This window comes from Pyrus communis, chromosome 6 (genome assembly GCF_041283825.1).
Source record: "Pyrus communis isolate YQ-2024b chromosome 6, ASM4128382v1, whole genome shotgun sequence".
Taxonomy (NCBI): domain Eukaryota; kingdom Viridiplantae; phylum Streptophyta; class Magnoliopsida; order Rosales; family Rosaceae; genus Pyrus; species Pyrus communis.
In genome coordinates this window covers 6,708,939-6,730,246 of record NC_142570.1, presented here as the reverse complement: position 1 = coordinate 6,730,246, position 21,308 = coordinate 6,708,939, and the positions used below count along the sequence as shown (strand labels likewise).

Genomic DNA, 21,308 nt, shown 5'->3' with positions numbered 1-21,308 from the left:
TCTTGTAGGAAAGCTTTAAGTGTTTTTCAAAACCAAAATCTTCTCTAAAAGCGCTTTTAATCATTTTAAAAGTACTTCCAAACGAGATCTTTTATAAACATGTGGTGCATAGATGTGGTTCAAATAACCTTTTGAATTTTCAATATTTTTTAATAAAATGTTTGGTTATCAAAATTGTTAGTTAACTTATGTAAAGCCGACCTAATGGGCAATGAAATTTATCTATCTTACTATTTTATTTCTACTTTGTGTTCAGCGCTAATTTATCAATCTTACTATTTTATTTCTACATAGAATTAAATCTCATTCTCATTCATTTCTCCAATTTCTAACTTTCCTGAGTACGTCTTAAACGAAAAATATATGATGCCATATGACGAAAATAAACATGCCATTACGATGTATGGTTGTGTTATCGTATACCACAAACAAACAAACAAAAAAAAAAAAAACTACATATTGGTTTAAAACAATAATGTTCATTTGTTCTTAAAAAATAAAAATAAAAATAGAATTCTTGTTTCCATATGATGAAAATAAACATGCCATTTGATTCTTGTTGGTTCGAGAAGCCTCCAAATTTAATCCGTGATGCTCTGCTTGACGATTGCACGAATGTTTAAATCTTTCAATAAAATCCTTTCGTTTTACCTCAACAAATATTGAATTACAATAAAATGGCACACTTCAGTTAGAACAATAAGGACTAGTTTGGACTACTTTTGTTGTAAACATTTTTAGTCATCAGCAATGTTATTAATATTTTCAATCTAATGTTCAAAAGTTTTAACTATTTCAATCGCAGTCTCAAAACATGCGTCTAATTTAAAAACAAACCAACAGAGTTCCTTTCAATAATGTATAAGAGTTTAATCATTTTAAAAAATGTTTCAAACATGCGTCTAATCTAAAGATAAAAATTTTAACCAAACTTTATAATAATTAGTTATAATAATTTAGTACGAAACTCGATTGAAGAACAAACAGCCAAACTTGTCTTTGTTAAAAAGAGTTGTCACTCAGTATTACGGTCTGTATTTATTTTCACTTGAAAGTGAGAGGTTTAGGTTCGGATCTCGTGGATGTCAAATTTAATACCAAATTAGACTGCTCATTGTGTAATTTTACCGAACTTTCTCTTCCCTTAATATAAAAACATCATTGTACTAAAAAAAAAAGAAAAGAGTTTTGAGTACGGTGCCCTTTATTTTCACTTGAAAGTGAGAGGTTTAGGTTCGGATCTCGTGGATGTCAAATTTAATACCAAATTAGACTGCTTATTGTGTAATTTTACCAAACTTTCTCTTCCCTTAATATAAAAACATCGATGTACTAAAAATAAAAAAGAGTTTTGAGTACGTTGCCCTTTCGTCTGGCAACGAAAGGGCCAGTATGTCATTTGAGCAGGCAGGCCCTTTTCATTGTTGGTCTAATTTAAGCCCACAAATTGTATTATTTCTCTCTCTCTCTCTCTCTCCTCTCTCTCCCCCTCTCTCTCTCTCTCTCTCTCTCTCTCTCTCTCTCTTCCGTTGTTAAACATCTGAGAACACCAAACGAAAAAGAAGAAAATAAAACATGGGAAGCTTGAGAAGAAGCTTGATCAGCCTCCACCGAACCCTCAAATCCACCGCTTCCATCTCTCCCGCCGAAACCCATCTCAGGTATTCCGTTCTTTCATCGATTTTCTCCCCCATTTGTATTAACATTTTGTAAGGGCTGTGGCTTTACGTAGTCTGAATTTTCTCTGATTTTGTTGGGGGCGTGATTTCATTTTCCAGGCCTCAATTCGGATACGGTTTGGTTCAGCGTTCTTATTCCACCAACAATGGCAGCAATCTGGACATCGACCTCTCTACCCAAGAGAGCAAGAGGCGCTTATTTAACAGGTCTTTAACTCCATCTTCTTCTTCCTCCATTTTTTCTGTTTGAGATTGCTTGTGGAGGAGAGAAAAGCTTTTTCTGATAGTCAAAAGTGCTTCTAACTTGTTTGGCAGAAAAAACTTAGAATTGCTTTTGGCTCATAGAAGCCTTTCTGGAAAAGCACCTGCCATATGCTTCTTCAGGAAGCACTTCCAAATGCTCAAGGAACACTTGAACTTTTAATAAATGTTCAACTTGTTTATAATAAAAAAATAAAAAAAAACACTTGTTACCAGAAGCCTTTTAGTGCCTGATCGATAAGTGTATTTCCCCTCTGTCAATAACCCAAAAAAAATGACAACTAGAGAGTAAAAACGAAATGGTTATCAAACAGGCGCGTAATAATTGCTTTGTTGTTTCTGAGACAAGAATTGGTTTGGGTTGTGGAACAGATTGATATACAGGAGCAAGCAGAGAGGGTTTTTGGAGTTGGATTTGGTTCTGGGTAAGTGGGTGGAGGAGCATATCCATTCCATGGATGAACAGGGAATTAAATCTCTTGTGGATGTCCTCGACCTGGTAAATTTATTTTCACTACTGTGATCATCTCATAAGTCATACCCTTTCATATTTTTGTGCTTTTACTTGGCTTTTGAATGCTGCTTAGTTTATAGCGTGATTAGTAGAGGAGGACTAGGCCGCATTCGAAATTTGTTCTTTGGAACTTCAGTAACAAGTTTCTAGTTTATATGTCATCCTAGACTAACTGAATATGTTGAATTTTACGAGTTTTCTTCTGTTTGTTTAGCCCTCGGCCCACCCCTCAACCAAAAATAGAAGTATTGGATATGCATCATAAGCTTAGATGTGTTTGTTCACGGCGACTCCCAGCATAAGTTAGTGCTTGATTTAGCCTCTTTTGTTCGTTTTAATTGCCATATTTGTGATTCGTCTGAGCAGATAACTGACATATAGCTCATAGGATCCAGTGCTTTGGAGAGCAGGGTGACCTGGACCAATTTGTTTTGGTCCTAGCTTCTTCAGTTATTAAATTATAAGCTTTTTTATTCACTGACATATTAGCAATAATAGTTATTCCACTTAAGAGAAAAGCGTAATGACTTTGCATTTTTGGTTGAACTGTAAACCATCAGGAGTTTTCAAGCAATTAAAATCAAATGGTTCCGTAAGAAACATAAGATGTTTTAAATCCCTGGATTGCCATCAACAGCTGAAATAACAAAGATTTAGAGTGTGTAAGTAAATACTGTGTTTCCTGTTAACCTTGCAAATCTTAGCACCCAGAGCATGGTCGGTTCCCTATTCATGTATTTGATGTAAGATAGCCGGAGGCAAGATGTATGCATAGCCGGAGGCAAGATGTATGGTTTTTCTAGTATTGATACTATGCAAATTGCAAATTTGAATGACAAGGGAGAGATTCTGATATCATTTTTTTTTTCGGTAACACATTCTGATATCATTTTTCCTCATACAGGAAAACCCAGATCTGTGGAAGTGGTTAATTGGCCAGGAGCAACCCCCCGAGGCACTCCAAACTAATCCTGTGAGAAATGATCTGAAAGTTCACATTCCATATGTTGCTTGATTCTTCATGGTCTCCGTTTTCATTCAAATGATATGTTTTTGTAGGTTTTTACTGCAGTGCGTAACAAGATCACGAACAACCTGAACAGCTATGCTGCTCCCGAGACACGAGCAACACCTGACCAGCCATGGGTTAGAGGGTGGGATGATATAAAGAAAAGCCAGGGCGGCCCTATAACGGGGAACCAGTAGCTCTGCCATTACCTTTTCAAGTTAAATTTCGAACGGTAATGTGTTGGCGGTGAAAAATGTCGATTAGAACTTGCAATGCCTCAAGTTAAACACCGATTGGCCTCAATAAAACCAAGAGGTACTGTTGGACGTCTTCTCTCCCTCGGTTTTTATTTTCGAATGTAATGTATTATATAGTTCATACACTTTGGCATGCTTTCCTGAATGAAAGAAAATAAGTCATGTAACCAAACGGTGCGGTTTTTATGAAACAGAGGATGAGAGATTAATCTTTTGTTCTTGTGATGGATTTAAGTTGTAGCCCTTGAGCAGTTTCAAACAAAACCAGCTTAAACACAGCAACTTGATCAACTGGTGCTCTTGTAAGTGGATGTTTTACCTTCCGTCCCAGAAGATTTGTAACAAGAAAGAATGGACTGTCGATACCATAATGTCAATATCATTGTAGCTGAGAAAATGTAGTGGCGCAATGAGCGTCTAGTGTAGATAGCGTTGTTTTATCGACAATACAACATAGGTGGCGAAAATGAATGTACTACATAGAGAGTGTTTAATGGAACAGATGACTTGGTTGTGTTGTAATTATAAAAGAAAAGGGGGAAACTGAAAGCTCTAGTTTTCCCAAGAATCCAGTCCATGACTTGACGAAGAAGAATCCGAGCAGCCCGACGACGAAGTTCAAGGAGGGGATAATCCCGACTCTTTGATGGTGATCTGGTCCTTCCATTCTGAGACTCGGTCCTCGTCGTCGGACTCGACAACCTTGTTTTTGTCGTCGGAATCGTGAAGCAACGACTCTGATATGCTGCTGATTATTCAGTCACATGACTTCGTGAGGTAATCAAACGCTGCTGAAGAGAATGCTTTAGTTCTAGGGCAATTTAGTCTTTTGAACATCAATTTTGGTTAGTTTTATAAGAGTTAAAAACAGTAGGTCATATTTCAATACATGGTATCTAAAATTGTTATATTTCCAAATTTCCCTTCAATTTGGGACAATTTAAAAGTTAATTCACTTTATTTCTTTACTCTAGTAGTTCAGTTTTAAAATTTCCCTTAGATTCTACACTATTTGAAAACGGGTCTCACATCTGGCACATCATCAAATTAATGAACAATCATACTTTCAAATAGATGCAAGACATAATTCATACAATTTTAGACTCAAGGTGTAATGCGAATAACCCCATCGCCCCTTTTGAAAATCACCTAACTTAGAAATCGTAAAATGTAGCTAACCGAATAACGCAAACTATGTCTCAAATGAATTTTTCTACTCACAATCTCTTAATAATTTAAGCACAACACTTACTATAGGCATACAAATTCAAGAGTCGATGGCACTCTTTGTTTAAGGTGTTGCATAGCATGTTCTCTTGCTTTCGCTTCCAGATCGGGTTCTTCCCTTCCCCCATCCGTTCCCCTAGGCCAACACCAATGCCGGACAGGATCAATAACAATTTTTTCCGATTCAACAGTACTCTCCATTAGGAACATGACATGTTGAATGACACATGCATGAGCACGGTACCCCCCTATCTCAACTACCTTGAGGTAATTATGGGGGCATTTACCAACTTTCGCTATTTCTTTCCTCTCCCCACATGTTGGCCTGTTTACCTGCACCAAGGAAAACAACAACAAAGTGTACACCAATGAGAACAAGGAAAGTTGCTTCAGTTTAAAGCTTAGTCAAAAAGTTACTTCATGTATTCTTTCAATTCCCGTATTACCCTAGTTAGTTATTGAGGTCATTTACCCTTCTCATGTTTCGCACCCTCTCCCTCTTGAGAAAAACCTTAGCTCCTCGGCACCCCAACCCATCACTTGCCACCGCGACCGTTATACACCTCCTCCCAATCATACCAGCATTATAAACCTGCTCCCAATCAAACCACCATTATACACAACTACAATACTTTCACATCAAAATATACCATACGACGTGGAAGTGAAATTCACATTCACAACTTCCTTATGATTGCATAAGGCACAACAACTTTTGTACACCAACTGATGCAGCAAAGTTTATTTTGTTATGTTTGAGTCCACTATGGAACTTGTTTATTCAATGCAAATGCAACATACCCACGTAAGTTGGTGGTTGAAAATTCACTTTATGTACGTGTTGGACTATGAATAACTAACAAATGCATCCAGTCTAGCAAAAGATCCGCAATTCTTTTGAACTTTTAAAAGATGTACTTTTTACGTTGATGTCTAGCATTTTCCTTTTTACCAATCATAAGGAAAAACCTAACTTTCTCTATGCTTTCCTCATAATCAAAATTGGTGATGCAATGCACGGGAGATGGAAAATAAAAGGATGAAAATGCACATAAAATACAAAGTTTTACCATTCTATCCATACTAGGTGTGAATACATACCTTCAACACAAGTCTCTTCAAGTAAGGACATGCCTTCATGAAGGAAGATAAGTGATCAAGATCCTCATAATAATTTGCTCCTATCAACGTATCTACGTGTTTCCTGGTCTCTTAGTTCTGGTTTAATTTCATAGAAGCGGTGAAAGGGGTAAATATCAAATTCGGAATCACGGACGAGAGTCATAGTTGACACCCACACATACCACCATTGCCTAGAAAGGATACTAGTAGCTGCTGCTTCCTTTAGTGGCAAGCGAGACAATATACTAACAAGAACTTCATCTGGCAACCAACTGATTCGGTCCACCAAGTTGTAATCAGTACCCCTATTTCTCCCATTATTTCCCAAGTTCTTTTTCCTTGTTTCTGTCCGACGTCGGGCTTCCAAGTTGAACAGATATGCCTTCTAATACATGGTTTGACCCCGAAAACAAAAGAGGAACAAATTAAGAACAAAACATTAAAGCTTAGTTGAATTTTATGCCTTAATGTCACGACTCCTTTAAGTTATCATAATTTTAATTACAGAAGAAAAAACAAACGCATATTTAGAATAACGATGACACTATTTTACATAAGGTGGAAAAAATGAAGCAAATTTTGAACAAATTATATATGTGGGAAACAAAAGATATGCAATTTTTAAATTGTAGTACAAAAGGGTTGCAATTTGCATACCAGTTTAATGGATCTGAAAATTCAAAAAAAAAAAAAAAAAAGAGATGCAACATTAGATATTTAGGAGGGAGGGTGAGAGAAAAAGATGCAAACTTTGAAATTTCTACTGCTAAAACCATTGAATTTTACCTTGAACTGGACAAATTGAAAGTTGGGCCGAACTCTTTTCTTCATCGAATTGATGATGTGAGGGTGTGAGGGGCGGGGTTGTCCTCTTGCTAATCTGACGCTGGTCGGACGACGCCGGTTTTGCGGAGCTCACGACAGCCGAGTGAAGCCTAAGGGGTTCTTTTACGAAAGAAAATAGTCGAGTAATGAACCGCTGACATTTCAAAATATGCACTTGGATGAGGTTGGTGAATATTAACACGTAAACAAGAAACAAAAACATAGATAAAATTTGAATGAAAATTTTCAAAATCTAAAATCATGGGGGAAATTGACTATTTATAAAAATTTATATGGATAATCGGCTAAATTTAAAGTTCAGAAAGAAATTGACTGCTTTATACAAGTTGAGGTGGCAAATTGACAGATAGGTATAACTATAAATACATGAAAAGTTTGTGGGTGGAAACGGAAATCCGTAATCTAATTGTCTAGGTACGAGAACATTGATAAGTTTCGGTTCTATCGTATATAGTGGGGACAACTTTCTGCAGGTGCAACCATATCCTCTCAATGACCTCTACAAGTCCGACCATGTCCATGTCCATGTCCTTGCCTTTTCTCCTCCTACTCCTTCTGACGCCACTCAATCTGCCACTGACGACGATGATGGCGGCGGTACAGTCCGCCTCCGACGACCCGACACCGGCGGCGTGGCCCCACCAATTCCACTCTGTCCTCTTCATGAACAACAGCAAGGGAGCCCTGCAGGTGGTGGATCTCTGGTACGACTGGCCCAACGGCCGCAACTTCAACATAATCCAAAGCCAGCTGGGGAAGCTCACCTACGACCTCGAATGGGACAATGGCACCTCGTACATCTACACCTTGGACTCCGACAGAGAATGCAACACCATGCATTTTCCGGTTGGCATTCTCCGGCCTGATTGGCTCGACGGCGCTAATTATCTGGGTCAGCGACACGTGGACGGGTTTCTGTGCAATGTGTGGGAGAAGGTTGATTTTATTTGGTACTATGAGGATGTTCTCACTAAAAGACCCGTCCATTGGGTTTTCTACACAGGTATCAAAGTTTCTGTTGCTAATTTATGTAAATTTGCCTTCGATGAAACACTTTCGTAGCAGTTAAGAGTTCGATTGATGAGTTCACCGTTTTTTACTGAAGTATACGTTAATATTTAATGAGAATTCACCATAGCCATTAGTTTAATAGGATAACCCTTCTCTACTAGGGTATATACTAATCATAATTCAGTAGATTATATTCTTATTATCTGAGAATTCGTGTAGCATAACTATTTCATTGATGCGTTCACCCTTATCCATTAAGGTATAAATGAATCGTAATCTAGCAGATTGTGTTCCTATTAAATGAGACACTTAAGCATATTAATTAGTGAATGTTTTAATGTTTAGAAGTGTCAAGTTGGAAGGATTTTTGGGTAAGGTAGCTCTCTCACAAGGGCATAATTAGTATGGAATCGGATGAGATCAAAATATAAAATCTCTTTTGTTTTGTGTGATTGGTCAGACCATCCATGTGATCAAATGACCTAGCGAAAGATTTTTCCCCTCAAATCGATAGTTTGACAACACAATATATATATATATATATATATATATATATATATATATATTTGTTTATAAATGATTGATGAATTAGTGGAATAATGCAGGATATAATGCTCACGTGATGACATTCGAGGTGGGAGCTGTGCTTGAGGATGCCAAGTGGGATGCTCCTGCTCATTGTTTTGGGGAGGAAAAGACTGATTCAGCACAAAGGAGGAGGTCTCCTCCACTTCTACTTGAATCTGTGACAAGTGATTATTCTCATGGCAGGCTGATAAGAGATGAGAGGAGCATTGGAAACCTGGATAGCTTTTGAGTTGCTGGAACAACTATCTAATAACATAACATAAGTTTGCATGTGATTCAATATTTTAGTGAATATGATATCGGGTTTCCACTCATACGTTTTGGGTTCATAAATCGTTCTTCATCATATGAGCAAGTTGAAGTCCCCAAGCCACTTTATCTATGCCTTATGAAACATTGTCCAATTTCATGTCCCAAAATATGTACTTTTTATTGCCGTGAGTAATATTAAAAAGGGGATGTAAATATATTGCAAATATTAGGAGTCCTTTATTAGGAAGGATATATGTTTGGTTTATTGTTTCCTTATGGAACAATGATTGTATCTTGTATATATTTTCAGTTATGTAATACAATGAGAATTAAGCCATAAAATTCTATTTGATATCAGAGTTAGGTTTTGATTAAAAATCCTAAACAAAAACCATGTGTTGCTACGACTGTAATCAAGTCCATCACTGTTACTGTGTTGTGGCGGGTGAATTTTATCTGTGTCGTATGTTGAGTAGAGGTTGTTGCGTGGTGGATTTTTTTTTTTTTTTGGGTAATCGCTGTGTATAATTGCTTGAAGGAAGAAACTCAAACTAACGCTACAACCCTAAGACACTTGAGCCTATACTTTGTTTGGAGAGTTATTAATCTGTGATGTTTTTGTTTTCTAAAGTCGTTGTATGATCTCATTATTTCTTTGCTTGGTTTTATAAGCCCTGCGTCAAAGAAGTTAGTACATCAAGAATTTTATCATTATCCATGGACATACTTGAATTCGATTGGAATTGTTGTGGGGGAGGCTGTGGTGGCTGCATAGGTCTTGAATAGAACTCCTCAGATTGCTGCCAATATCTATCTTGTTGAAATTGTTGAGGCTCCCTCCATATAAAATTTGAATAATCTCTCCAATCTGAATTGTAAGTGTTGGAAAATAAGTTGTTCCTTGATTGATTATGGCCTCGATAACCCTTGTGGATTGCAGCTGCTGCCTAGTGCAAAGTATATTATTAGGTAAAAAGTGAGTGCTCAAATGCCAAGCAAAACAATTGTATTGCCTTGAGAATTCCCAAACAAATTGGATATTTTTCTTACGTGTTAGCTTTTTGTCACTGCTTGGATTGATGTTGCCGTGCATACTTAGTTGCTAGAGTCCGTGCAAAAAGTCTGCAGTCCACTGTTTTTTGTGTCGATCCAACAACCTGAATAGTAGCATAGCACGTTGCTGCTGCTTGTGTTCCTTGCAGCGTGTGGTTCCGTAATTGGTGTGGTGTTGTGATTGTCTTGTATTACTGTCTCGTGAGTTATTACAATGACAAATACATGTTGGATTTTGGATTCCGGTGCAACGGATCATATGACGTATGATAAGACTTTGTTTCAATCTACGACCCATTCTCATAGAAAGTGTGTGGCAATTGTCAATGGTACTACTGAAGGAAAAATTTTGTCCTAGCTAAGAACATGTAAGAACATTTGAATACATAGGCATACTAATAACACTTTAAAGTAGGCATGCATTAAAAAACAATTCATAAAACCCATGACTTTCAAAGCCTAGTATATGGTGAACCATAAGACTCTTTAACAATATTAAAGAGAATAAGAATTTAGAGATTCTTTACCCTTGAAGCTCATCCTTGATTACACAAGGGATTCACCCAAGTGGAGGGCCTTCAAGTCACCTCCTTGCTCCTTGGATCTTCCTTGTGATTTTCTCCCTTTTAGTGCTCCTTTTCTTCTTTGAGGATTTGAGGATTTGTTCTCCAAAACACCAAAAGTTTGGTGTCTCTAAGTCTCCACACCAAAGATGTTGTGTGAAGATGAAAATGGATGACTTAGGGAAGAAAGATTGCTAGATGTTCTTCCCCTAAGGTGGCCGGCCTCTATGTAGAAAATGAGAGAATAGGTTTCACCCAAATTCCATTAGCAAACCCCTTAATGTGAAACCAAGCTATAATGTTGATTTTACACTTCATTTCATGTGAGTGGCAAACTTGTAATTAATACAAGTTTGCTACCCCTCACCCTTATGGCCATATGTTGTTATTGGGCTTAATTGCCCATTTTGTTTTAGTTGTCATACAACTTAAACATAATGGGCCTTGTGGACCAAAACGTTTTTGTGCCCCGAAGCCCAAAACTAACTTAAACGCCCAATACGAACGTTTCGTATAATTAATTAACTATTTAATTAATCTTGACCATTCTTCAATTAAACCATTTAATTGCTTATCCATTTCATATAATTTCTTCACTTATATCCTTACTCGGTGTACGATCCATTAGGTTCCAATTAGCGAGGTAGTGGGCGATGTTACTCTTAACGATCGATTGTGAATTGAAACCACATTTCAATTCTCCCTTAAAATTAGTGTTTGCTAATCTTTAGGGCTTCCACAAACCATGGGTGACGCCTAGCAGCATGTCATGGTTACCCAAGCTAAGTAGATGTGGTTGGAGAACCTATCCAGTTACAACTACAATGCAATACGGTCATTCTCTAATACAATACTCTTAATTACATTGTTTAAGTGATAGTTTGTTTCATGTCTACTATCCAATGTGATATTTCTCTATATGATTCAATTGAATAAGATTTGGAACAACCTTCCTTAGTCATATTCATATGCTTTGGCCAAAGACTCTCGAATCATATCTTAGAGTATTCTCCTTCCACTATGGAAGGTTAGAGATCCCTTGTTGTGCATTCATATGCCTACATGACTAGATAGCTTGACCCCAACAATGCCGTGGACACTCCAATGGAATGCCGTTGACATAATCAAAGATCAAGGACCTAACCATTAGACATCAATGATGCCTCAGGTCAAAGGACTACTTTGCATATTGCAACTATTGAGTTCTCACATGACATGTATGTTCGAACTCTCGTTTGATCGTTGTTCAGTGTACTCGATTACTCTTTCGAGCACCTATGTGTTTGCCTTAGTGTCCAACACCAAATGACTTGAGACTAGTTCATACTCACGCTTGAGTCGACATAACACATACTAACCTTAGCGGATTGTCAATGCCCAATTGGCAATCCTATGGCTAGGAACGTTTTAGGAATGAACATAAGAGAAAGGTCTCGTTAATTTAACTAACTTAAATCACTTGTCTCTTAGATCAATTACATTCCTTGGATTCCCTTATTGCTTAAACACAAGATACTATAAATAGTGATTAACAATAAGCTTTGCCCTCTATTAAACATATAAAAGTTTAACACAATAAGTATTCCAAAAAGCTATTACATCAAATGAGTGGCTTTGTGGGCATACTTCCAACAATCTCCCACTTGCACTCAAAGCCATCTTCCCATGTATCTAATACCCATCTTTTCCATATGACGGTCAAGTTGGATTTGAGACATTGGCTTCGTTAGTGGATCTGCTACGTTATCGGCTGAAGCAACTTTGAGGATGTTAACTTTCCCCTCGGCAGCATATCTTCTAATGATATTAAAGCGCCTATCAAAATGCTTGTTCTTTTGATGTGCCCTGGGTTCCTTGGCTTGAGCTATCGCCCCACTATTATCACAGTACAAAGTTACTGGTGATGTAATGGTTGGAACCACTCCAAGTTCATTGATGAACTTCTTCATCCAGAACGCTTCTTTGCCGGCTTCAGCTGCAGCGACATATTCAGCCTCTGTCGTGGAATCAGCAATTACACTTTGTTTCTTGCTTTTCCAGCTGACAGCCCCACCATTCAGAGTGAATACATATCCGGAGTTGGAACTTCTATCATCGACGTCAGATTGGAAATCTGCGTCTGTATAGCCTTCCACTCGCAACTCTGTCGCTCCTCCATAAACGAGGAACATGTCCTTAGTTCTTCTTAAGTACTTAAGGACCGTCTTGACAGCTGCCCAGTGTTCTGATCCTGGGTTAGATTGATATCGACTAGTAATGCTCACAGCATATGCGATATCAGGCCTTGTGCATATCATGGCATACATAAGACTTCCTATGGCGGAAGCATAAGGAATCATATTCATATGCCGTATCTCTTCAGGAGTCTTAGGTCCCATGGACTTAGAAAGATGAATTCCATGTCCTACAGGAAGAATACCTTTCTTAGATTGCTCCATCTGGAACCTACTTAGCACCTTATCAATGTACATAGATTGGGATAATCCAATTAATTTTCTGGATCTATCACGATAGAGCTTTATCCCAAGTACATAAGATGCATCTCCTAAATCTTTCATGTGGAAGGTTTTGGACAACCACACTTTCACAGAAGAAAGTACTGCAGTGTCATTCCCGAATAGCAATATGTCGTCTACATATAACACTAGGAATACAACTGCTTCCCCAACGACTTTTTGATAAACACAATTGTCGTCTTCGTTTTGGGTAAAACCAAACGATTTGATTTCAGTATCAAAACGAATGTTCCAGCTCCTGGAGGCTTGCTTAAGTCCATAAATGGACCTTTGAAGCTTGCATACCTTAGTCTTTTCAGACTTGGACACGAAACCTTCGGGTTGAGCCATATAAAGCTCTTCCTCTAGGTAGCCGTTCAGAAAGGCTGTCTTCACGTCCATTTGCCAGATTTCATAATCATGGTACGCAGCTATTGCAAGCAAAATCCGAATGGACTTAATCATGGCTACAGGAGAGAAAGTTTCTTCATAGTCAATCCCTTCTCGTTGCCTGTAACCTTTGGCTACTAGTCTAGCCTTATAAGTCTCCACGTTCCCATCAACGCCTATTTTCCTCTTGAAGATCCATTTGTTTCCAACAGGTACTATACCTTCTGGAGGGTCTACAAGAGTCCAGACTTGATTTTGATACATGGAATCCATCTCGGATTTCATGGCCTCTTGCCATCTCTTTGAGTCAATGTCGGACATTGCCTCAATGTAGTCTCTAGGGTCTTCCTTTGTGTCATTGTCACCTAGAAGGTACAATTCCCCAAAGTCTTTGTCTAAGCCATACCTCCTAGGTGGCTTATTAACCCGTTCAGATCTACGTGGAGCTAGGGGTTCAGGAACAGGGTTGTCAACTTGTCGAGTGCTTGTTTGTGGTTCATCATTAATCTCATTAATTTCCTTCAATTCTATCTTGCTAGTTCCTTTAAGAACTAATTCATCCTCCATGAATATAGCAGTTCTGGCGACAAAGACTTTCTGATCGTCAGGGTGATAGAATTCGTATCCATAGGTTTGTTTAGGATACCCCACAAAATAGCATTTAACGGATCTCGCTTCAAGCTTTCCAGCATCTTGTTTCTTAACGTATGCTGGACAACCCCAAATCTTAAGATGTTTAAGACTTGGCTTCTTTCCATACCATATCTCATATGGTGTTTGTGGAACAGATTTAGAAGGCACTGCATTCAGCAAATAAGCTGCTGTGTGTAGTGCATATCCCCAGAATGATATTGGTAGATCAGCGGAACTCATCATAGAACGAACCATGTTCATCAAGGTTCGGTTTCTCCTTTCAGAAACTCCGTTATGTTGAGGAGTTCCTGGTGGAGTCCACTGTGATACAATTCCACACTCTTTGAGATAATCTAGGAACTCATTACTCAGATATTCACCCCCTCGATCCGATCTTAGGGTCTTTATCTGTTTCCCAGTTTGCTTCTCAACTTCATTCTTGAATTCTTTGAACCTTTCAAAGGATTCTGACTTGTACTTCATAAGATACAAATAGCCAAACCGAGAGTGATCGTCGGTGAATGTGATATAGTAGGAGAAGTCTCCTCTCGACGTAGTAGACATAGGTCCACATACGTCAGTGTGGATTAACCCTAGAATTTCAGTGGCACGCTCTCCTTTCCCAGTGAATGGAGATTTGGTCATCTTCCCCAGTAGACAAGGTTCACAAGTTCCCATGAGGTCATTACCTAATGGGCTAAGATATCCATCTTTCGACATCTTGCGAATCTTATCCTGGTTTACATGTCCAAGTTTAAGATGCCAAAGTCTAACTTGGTTAACTTCTTCTCTAGCCCTTTTGGGTTTTGAGGTATTCCCGCTTTCAATACAGTGCATCCCACTATTCGTCTCTTGGTGAAAAAGTCCCTCTATCATATTACCATGAGAGATAATACGACCGTTCAAGTATAAAGTGCAACTCATTTTGTCAAACAATACTGAGTGCCCATCTCGTAAAAGCTTAGAGATAGAAATCAAATTCTTTATACATGAAGGAAAATATAAACAATTTTTAAGTTCCAGGACTTCCCCAGAGGGTAGGTTAAGCATGTAGGTGCCTATTGCTTTTGCAGAGATTTTAGCGCCGTTCCCAACTCGCACAACCATCTCCCCATTGCGTAGTGTCTTGCTCCCTACTAGTCCCTGCATCGTATTACAGATATGTTGACTAGCGCCTGAATCAAATATCCAGGAATTGGAGCTCACTGTAAAAGCACTTTCTATGACCGAAATAGTTTCTTCAAAAGTTCGTGTCATAAGGCTCGCAATGCGCACCCTGTATTTCTTCTTCCAACGTTCATCCTTTCCACAATGAAAGCATGTTCCTTTGGATTTCTTTGCCTTCTTCTTAAGTAACCTTTTCCTTGTTTTTGCATTCTCACTCCTACTGTCCTTTTTGAAACATTTTTCAAATTTACAGCACATGTCAATCATCTCGTTAAAAGTATGATCAAATCTATTCACTTTATAGTTTACAATAAACTTAGTGAAATCATCCGAGAGATATGCAAGGAAAAAGTCTTGGGCCATTTTGTCAAGTATAATGGTGGGTAGTATTTTAGGCATGTCGTTAACTACATAACATAACAGAAATCGTATTAGATTGTTGATTAACTACTTGATTGGGTCTTGAATCAAATAGTATCACCCACTATTTTTGGCAAATTCCATATCCCTCAATAGAATCCGAGAGTTATGTTGAACTCTTAGCGGGGTATGAGAGACTCACCATTACCAAGCCCACCTCAGAATTATATCATGTTGGTTAGCAAAAATAATGATGAGAGAATAACACTTTAGTCATTTACAACTCTTGTAATTACCCATCTAGTTTGGCCTCTAGAGAATGAATGCCTCAGAATTATATCATGTTGGCACCATTGCACTTAGTTAAGTTATTCCCACCATGCTTAGTTTATGTAGAGGTTCAAGCACAACCTCAGAATTATATCATGTTGGTCATACTCGTTGTCTACACTCACCTCATCATATGTTTATGGACTCCTCCTGGATGTAAGCCCATACTTTGTACTTCCCCATTATAGGGTGAAGCCGGTGCATGAGTCACAAACGATTGGAGCCCACCACGGTGGAAGGCCTACGAAGAAATGTTCAAAACATCTCTCGTTTATCAACTTAATATTCGTTTGTTGAGGGAGTAGTTTTGGGCTACATCAAAAACATTTTAATCATATTAAAAGAACATGGGCCTATCACAACTATTGGTCCAGGTTAATATGAATTAGTAGCATATAATACTCCCACTGTTTCGTTGAAACAAGCGAGACTATATGGAACTACTAACGAACGCATTGCATCCTCATATGGACTATATAGTCGTTTTAGGTTTTAGGATGATTATGAACCGTTTGATTTGATCCAACACGAGCCTTGTGTTGGACCTTGGGTTTAAGGTAGATAGTTGTTGATTTTAGTTACGCGTTTAATCCAATTAAACCATTATTTCCTATTGGGCGTTGGACCCAACTATTCCAATTTGCATACATATAAACAAAGAGGAATACATGAAATAATAAGAAGGGCTTATGCCCTTTTACAACACAAATAATGGGCTTATGCCCTTTACAACAAATTGAAGGACTTATGCCCAATACAACAACTTGAATTAATCAAATTACATTCAAATCTACATTACTTAAAACCCAAGCATTCATAATGTAAATCGGCCAATCACATAGCTCAATTATCGAGGCCTTTGGTTCATAATCACCCTTTTCTTAATTAACTAAATTAACTAAGAAAGCAACTTTAAACAATTGGTTTTTGGATCCATAGAATTGATTTAAATGGAACTAAATATAATGAAAATCCAATTCTCATTAAAGAGACAAAACAATTTTTGTTCTCATTTTATTTGGGCCATTTTGTAAAACACAAACTTTTGGGCCAAAATTCAAATACACAAAAGTATCAACATTTTATATAATTGCACAAAAGTACCCCACTAGAGGGGTGGCCGGCCATCATTGAGATTTTTGATAAAAAAAAATTTTTGTAAGTGGATTTTGGTGGGTGAGATTAAAGATGGTGGGGATGGTTTGAAAAGAAAATATATCTTTGATATAATTAAAACCATTTAATCATTTCTTACCAACAATCATCATCCATCAACTAATATTCAAAAATATATCTTTGACATAATTAAAGCCATTTAATCATTCCTCACCAATAATCATCACCCATCAACTAATAATCAAAACTTTATGTAAAACATAAAACTTTTGAATCAAAACTTCAAAACTTTTTGTTCTTGATAAGAACTTCAAGAAATATGAAGAACATACATGAAAACTCATAATAGCTCCATGGATGTTTTCTTTCACCAAAAACTCAAATTTTCACAACTCAAAAGAGGGTTAATATCCTAGGGTACTTAGGGGTTCCAAAAAGCACTTTAAAACCATTTTAACAAGCCTAACATGAACCCAAAAAATCACCCTTTGGATTTGGCCGAAAATCCCAAAACACTTGACACCAACTTTTAGTTCCATTATTCATGCTTTAATGAAATACATCTACAACATTTGAGATGCTAAATTTTCAAGTAAAATTTATATTCAAAGCAAGAACAAAGCTTGTAACATTTACAACACTTAAATCACAAAATATGAAAAATCACAAAACCCAAAAGGATCCACCATAAACTAGGCCTAGGCTCTGATACCACTTGAAGGAAAAATTTTGTCCTAGCTAAGAACATGTAAGAACATTTGAATACATAGGCATACTAATAACACTTTAAAGTAGGCATGCATTAAAAAACAATTCATAAAACCCATGACTTTCAAAGCCTAGTATATGGTGAACCATAAGACTCTTTAACAATATTAAAGAGAATAAGAATTTAGAGATTCTTTACCCTTGAAGCTCATCCTTGATTACACAAGGGATTCACCCAAGTGGAGGGCCTTCAAGTCACCTCCTTGCTCCTTGGATCTTCCTTGTGATTTTCTCCCTTTTAGTGCTCCTTTTCTTCTTTGAGGATTTGAGGATTTGTTCTCCAAAACACCAAAAGTTTGGTGTCTCTAAGTCTCCACACCAAAGATGTTGTGTGAAGATGAAAATGGATGACTTAGGGAAGAAAGATTGCTAGATGTTCTTCCCCTAAGGTGGCCGGCCTCTATGTAGAAAATGAGAGAATAGGTTTCACCCAAATTCCATTAGCAAACCCCTTAATGTGAAACCAAGCTATAATGTTGATTTTACACTTCATTTCATGTGAGTGGCAAACTTGTAATTAATACAAGTTTGCTACCCCTCACCCTTATGGCCATATGTTGTTATTGGGCTTAATTGCCCATTTTGTTTTAGTTGTCATACAACTTAAACATAATGGGCCTTGTGGACCAAAACGTTTTTGTGCCCCGAAGCCCAAAACTAACTTAAACGCCCAATACGAACGTTTCGTATAATTAATTAACTATTTAATTAATCTTGACCATTCTTCAATTAAACCATTTAATTGCTTATCCATTTCATATAATTTCTTCACTTATATCCTTACTCGGTGTACGATCCATTAGGTTCCAATTAGCGAGGTAGTGGGCGATGTTACTCTTAACGATCGATTGTGAATTGAAACCACATTTCAATTCTCCCTTAAAATTAGTGTTTGCTAATCTTTAGGGCTTCCACAAACCATGGGTGACGCCTAGCAGCATGTCATGGTTACCCAAGCTAAGTAGATGTGGTTGGAGAACCTATCCAGTTACAACTACAATGCAATACGGTCATTCTCTAATACAATACTCTTAATTACATTGTTTAAGTGATAGTTTGTTTCATGTCTACTATCCAATGTGATATTTCTCTATATGATTCAATTGAATAAGATTTGGAACAACCTTCCTTAGTCATATTCATATGCTTTGGCCAAAGACTCTCGAATCATATCTTAGAGTATTCTCCTTCCACTATGGAAGGTTAGAGATCCCTTGTTGTGCATTCATATGCCTACATGACTAGATAGCTTGACCCCAACAATGCCGTGGACACTCCAATGGAATGCCGTTGACATAATCAAAGATCAAGGACCTAACCATTAGACATCAATGATGCCTCAGGTCAAAGGACTACTTTGCATATTGCAACTATTGAGTTCTCACATGACATGTATGTTCGAACTCTCGTTTGATCGTTGTTCAGTGTACTCGATTACTCTTTCGAGCACCTATGTGTTTGCCTTAGTGTCCAACACCAAATGACTTGAGACTAGTTCATACTCACGCTTGAGTCGACATAACACATACTAACCTTAGCGGATTGTCAATGCCCAATTGGCAATCCTATGGCTAGGAACGTTTTAGGAATGAACATAAGAGAAAGGTCTCGTTAATTTAACTAACTTAAATCACTTGTCTCTTAGATCAATTACATTCCTTGGATTCCCTTATTGCTTAAACACAAGATACTATAAATAGTGATTAACAATAAGCTTTGCCCTCTATTAAACATATAAAAGTTTAACACAATAAGTATTCCAAAAAGCTATTACATCAAATGAGTGGCTTTGTGGGCATACTTCCAACAACTACTACTACTATTGTTGGAGTGGGAACATTGTCTCTTACACCCTTTCTTCCCTTACATAATTGTTTATTGGTTTCATCATTGTCCCATCACTTATTGTCTATACCCCAAGTCACTAAACAATTGGATTGTGTTGTATTAATGTATCTTTCATTTTGCTTGCTTCAGGATATTTAGACAAAGGAGATCATTGGGCGTGGCACTAAGAGAGAGAGGCTATATTATGTGGATGACGTGGTTCTTGGAAGAGCTAATTTGGTTCGTGTGTCAGTAATAGTAATCTACAGAAGGTATTATTATTGCATCGTCGTTTGGGGCATACATCATTTGATTATTTGAAACATATATTACCTGATTTGGTCAGTGATATTGAAGACTCAGAATTGAAATGTGAAGTATGTATTTTAGCCAAAAGTCATCGTTCATTCCCTCCAAGTATGAATAGAAGATCTTCTCCATTTGCGCTAATACACTATGATGTGTAGGGGCCTTCCCTTGTTTGTACTACTTCGGGAATTAAGTGGTTTGTTATTTTCGTGGATGATTGCACTCGTATGACGTGGTTGTATGTGTTGAAAAATAAAAGTGAAGTTTGTGATGTGTTTTATCTGTTTCATCAGATGGTTAAAACTCAATATTCCTTTGATATTCAAGTTTTGTGTTCCGACAGTGGTGGAGAATACATAAATTTTGAGTGATCGCGGTTTCTACAAGATCGTGAGATTATTCATCAAACTACATGTCGGCATACTCCGCAACAAAATGGGGTTTTTAAGAGAAAGAATCATCATATCTTGGAAACTGCTCGTGCCTTGCTTATTGGTGAGTCTGTGCCTAAACATTTTTGGCCTAAAGCCGTTACCTATGCCGTGTATGTGATTAATCGTATGTCAACTAGGGTTGTCGACTTCCATACACATCTTTAAGTATTGACAAAACATGTTCCCGTAATATCCATCAATACTCTAACTCCTTGTGTGTTTGGATGTGTAGCGTATGTTCATATTCACAAGATTCATCGTAGCAAATTGGATCCATGTGCTCTTCAGTGTGTCTTTGTTAGGTTTACCCCCTAACATAAAGGGTATAAGTGCTATCATCATGAAACTCGCCATATGTATGTGACCATGGATGTTACTTTTTTTGAATCCGAGTATTTTTATTCTTCGATCCCATCACCTTCAAATCACCAGGGGGAGAATACTAGTGGCGATCAAGGTGATCTTGGGTGGTTAGAAATACCAGATAATGTGATATGTAGTTCAAGGGGAGTATATGTTGATGACAATGAGAACAATAGGTCTCAGCAATAAACTGTCGAGAATGTGATAGGGCTTCGGCTGCCATCTGCTAAATATAGTGCAGCGTGTTAGCCAGGCCTTGCCGAGAAAGAATGTGCTGGCATTCAGCCAGCTTCTGCTGAAAAAGAAACAGCTCCACAGCAGGTTGCTGTCGAGCTTAGTACTACCGAAACTCTTGCCGAGCATGTTCCCCCCTCTCTCTTTAGCTCAATCGTGCCATCGTCCAATACGTCGTCTCTGGATATCCCTGAGGTAAGTACCATTGATGCTCATGTAACTAATGATGTAATAAGTACGTATAAGTTGCCACCATGACAAAATCGTGGTGTACCTTCTGATTGGTTTTCTCTGGAAGGAAAATTGAAGTATCCAATAGCCAATTATGTGTCATGTAACAACCTTTCATCCGAACATCAAGCTTGGGTGAATAATGTGGATTTAATTCAAGTACCAACTTGGGTTGAATATGCTTTAAAAAGTCGAGAATGGACCGAAGTAATGGATGAAGAGATGAGGGCATTGTAGAAAAATAATACATGGGAAGTAATTGAGATGCC

General features: G+C 37.7%; 3 protein-coding genes and 1 non-coding gene across 4 annotated transcripts; 2 read left to right on the top strand and 2 right to left on the bottom strand.

The window, feature by feature from the left end:
* Positions 1–1,495: 1,495 nt before the first annotated feature.
* Positions 1,496–3,929, top strand: LOC137711533 (succinate dehydrogenase assembly factor 2, mitochondrial-like). Its single transcript, XM_068450778.2, has 5 exons — positions 1,496–1,661; positions 1,779–1,886; positions 2,313–2,439; positions 3,359–3,427; positions 3,514–3,929. Exons 1-5 carry the CDS (start codon positions 1,576–1,578, stop codon positions 3,658–3,660), a joined length of 537 nt encoding a protein of 178 aa, XP_068306879.1. The 5' UTR covers positions 1,496–1,575; the 3' UTR covers positions 3,661–3,929.
* Positions 3,930–4,767: 838 nt separating this feature from the next.
* On the bottom strand, positions 4,768–7,032 carry LOC137710122 (uncharacterized). Its single transcript, XM_088696177.1, has 4 exons — positions 6,856–7,032; positions 6,116–6,454; positions 5,420–5,539; positions 4,768–5,280 (listed from the first exon to the last, which is right to left on the bottom strand). Exons 1-4 carry the CDS (start codon positions 6,898–6,900, stop codon positions 4,972–4,974), a joined length of 813 nt encoding a protein of 270 aa, XP_088552303.1. The 5' UTR covers positions 6,901–7,032; the 3' UTR covers positions 4,768–4,971.
* Positions 7,033–7,316: 284 nt separating this feature from the next.
* Positions 7,317–9,108, top strand: LOC137711548 (uncharacterized protein At4g14100-like). The gene is made up of 2 exons (XM_068450797.2): positions 7,317–7,918; positions 8,532–9,108. The coding sequence occupies exons 1-2, from the start codon at positions 7,408–7,410 to the stop codon at positions 8,741–8,743; spliced, it is 723 nt and encodes a 240-aa protein (XP_068306898.2). The 5' UTR covers positions 7,317–7,407; the 3' UTR covers positions 8,744–9,108.
* A 637-nt stretch (positions 9,109–9,745) lies between these two features.
* Positions 9,746–9,840, bottom strand: LOC137711781 (small nucleolar RNA R24). The gene has a single exon (XR_011065127.2). It is a non-coding gene; the product is annotated as a small nucleolar RNA R24 (small nucleolar RNA).
* Between the last annotated feature and the right edge of the window lie 11,468 nt (positions 9,841–21,308).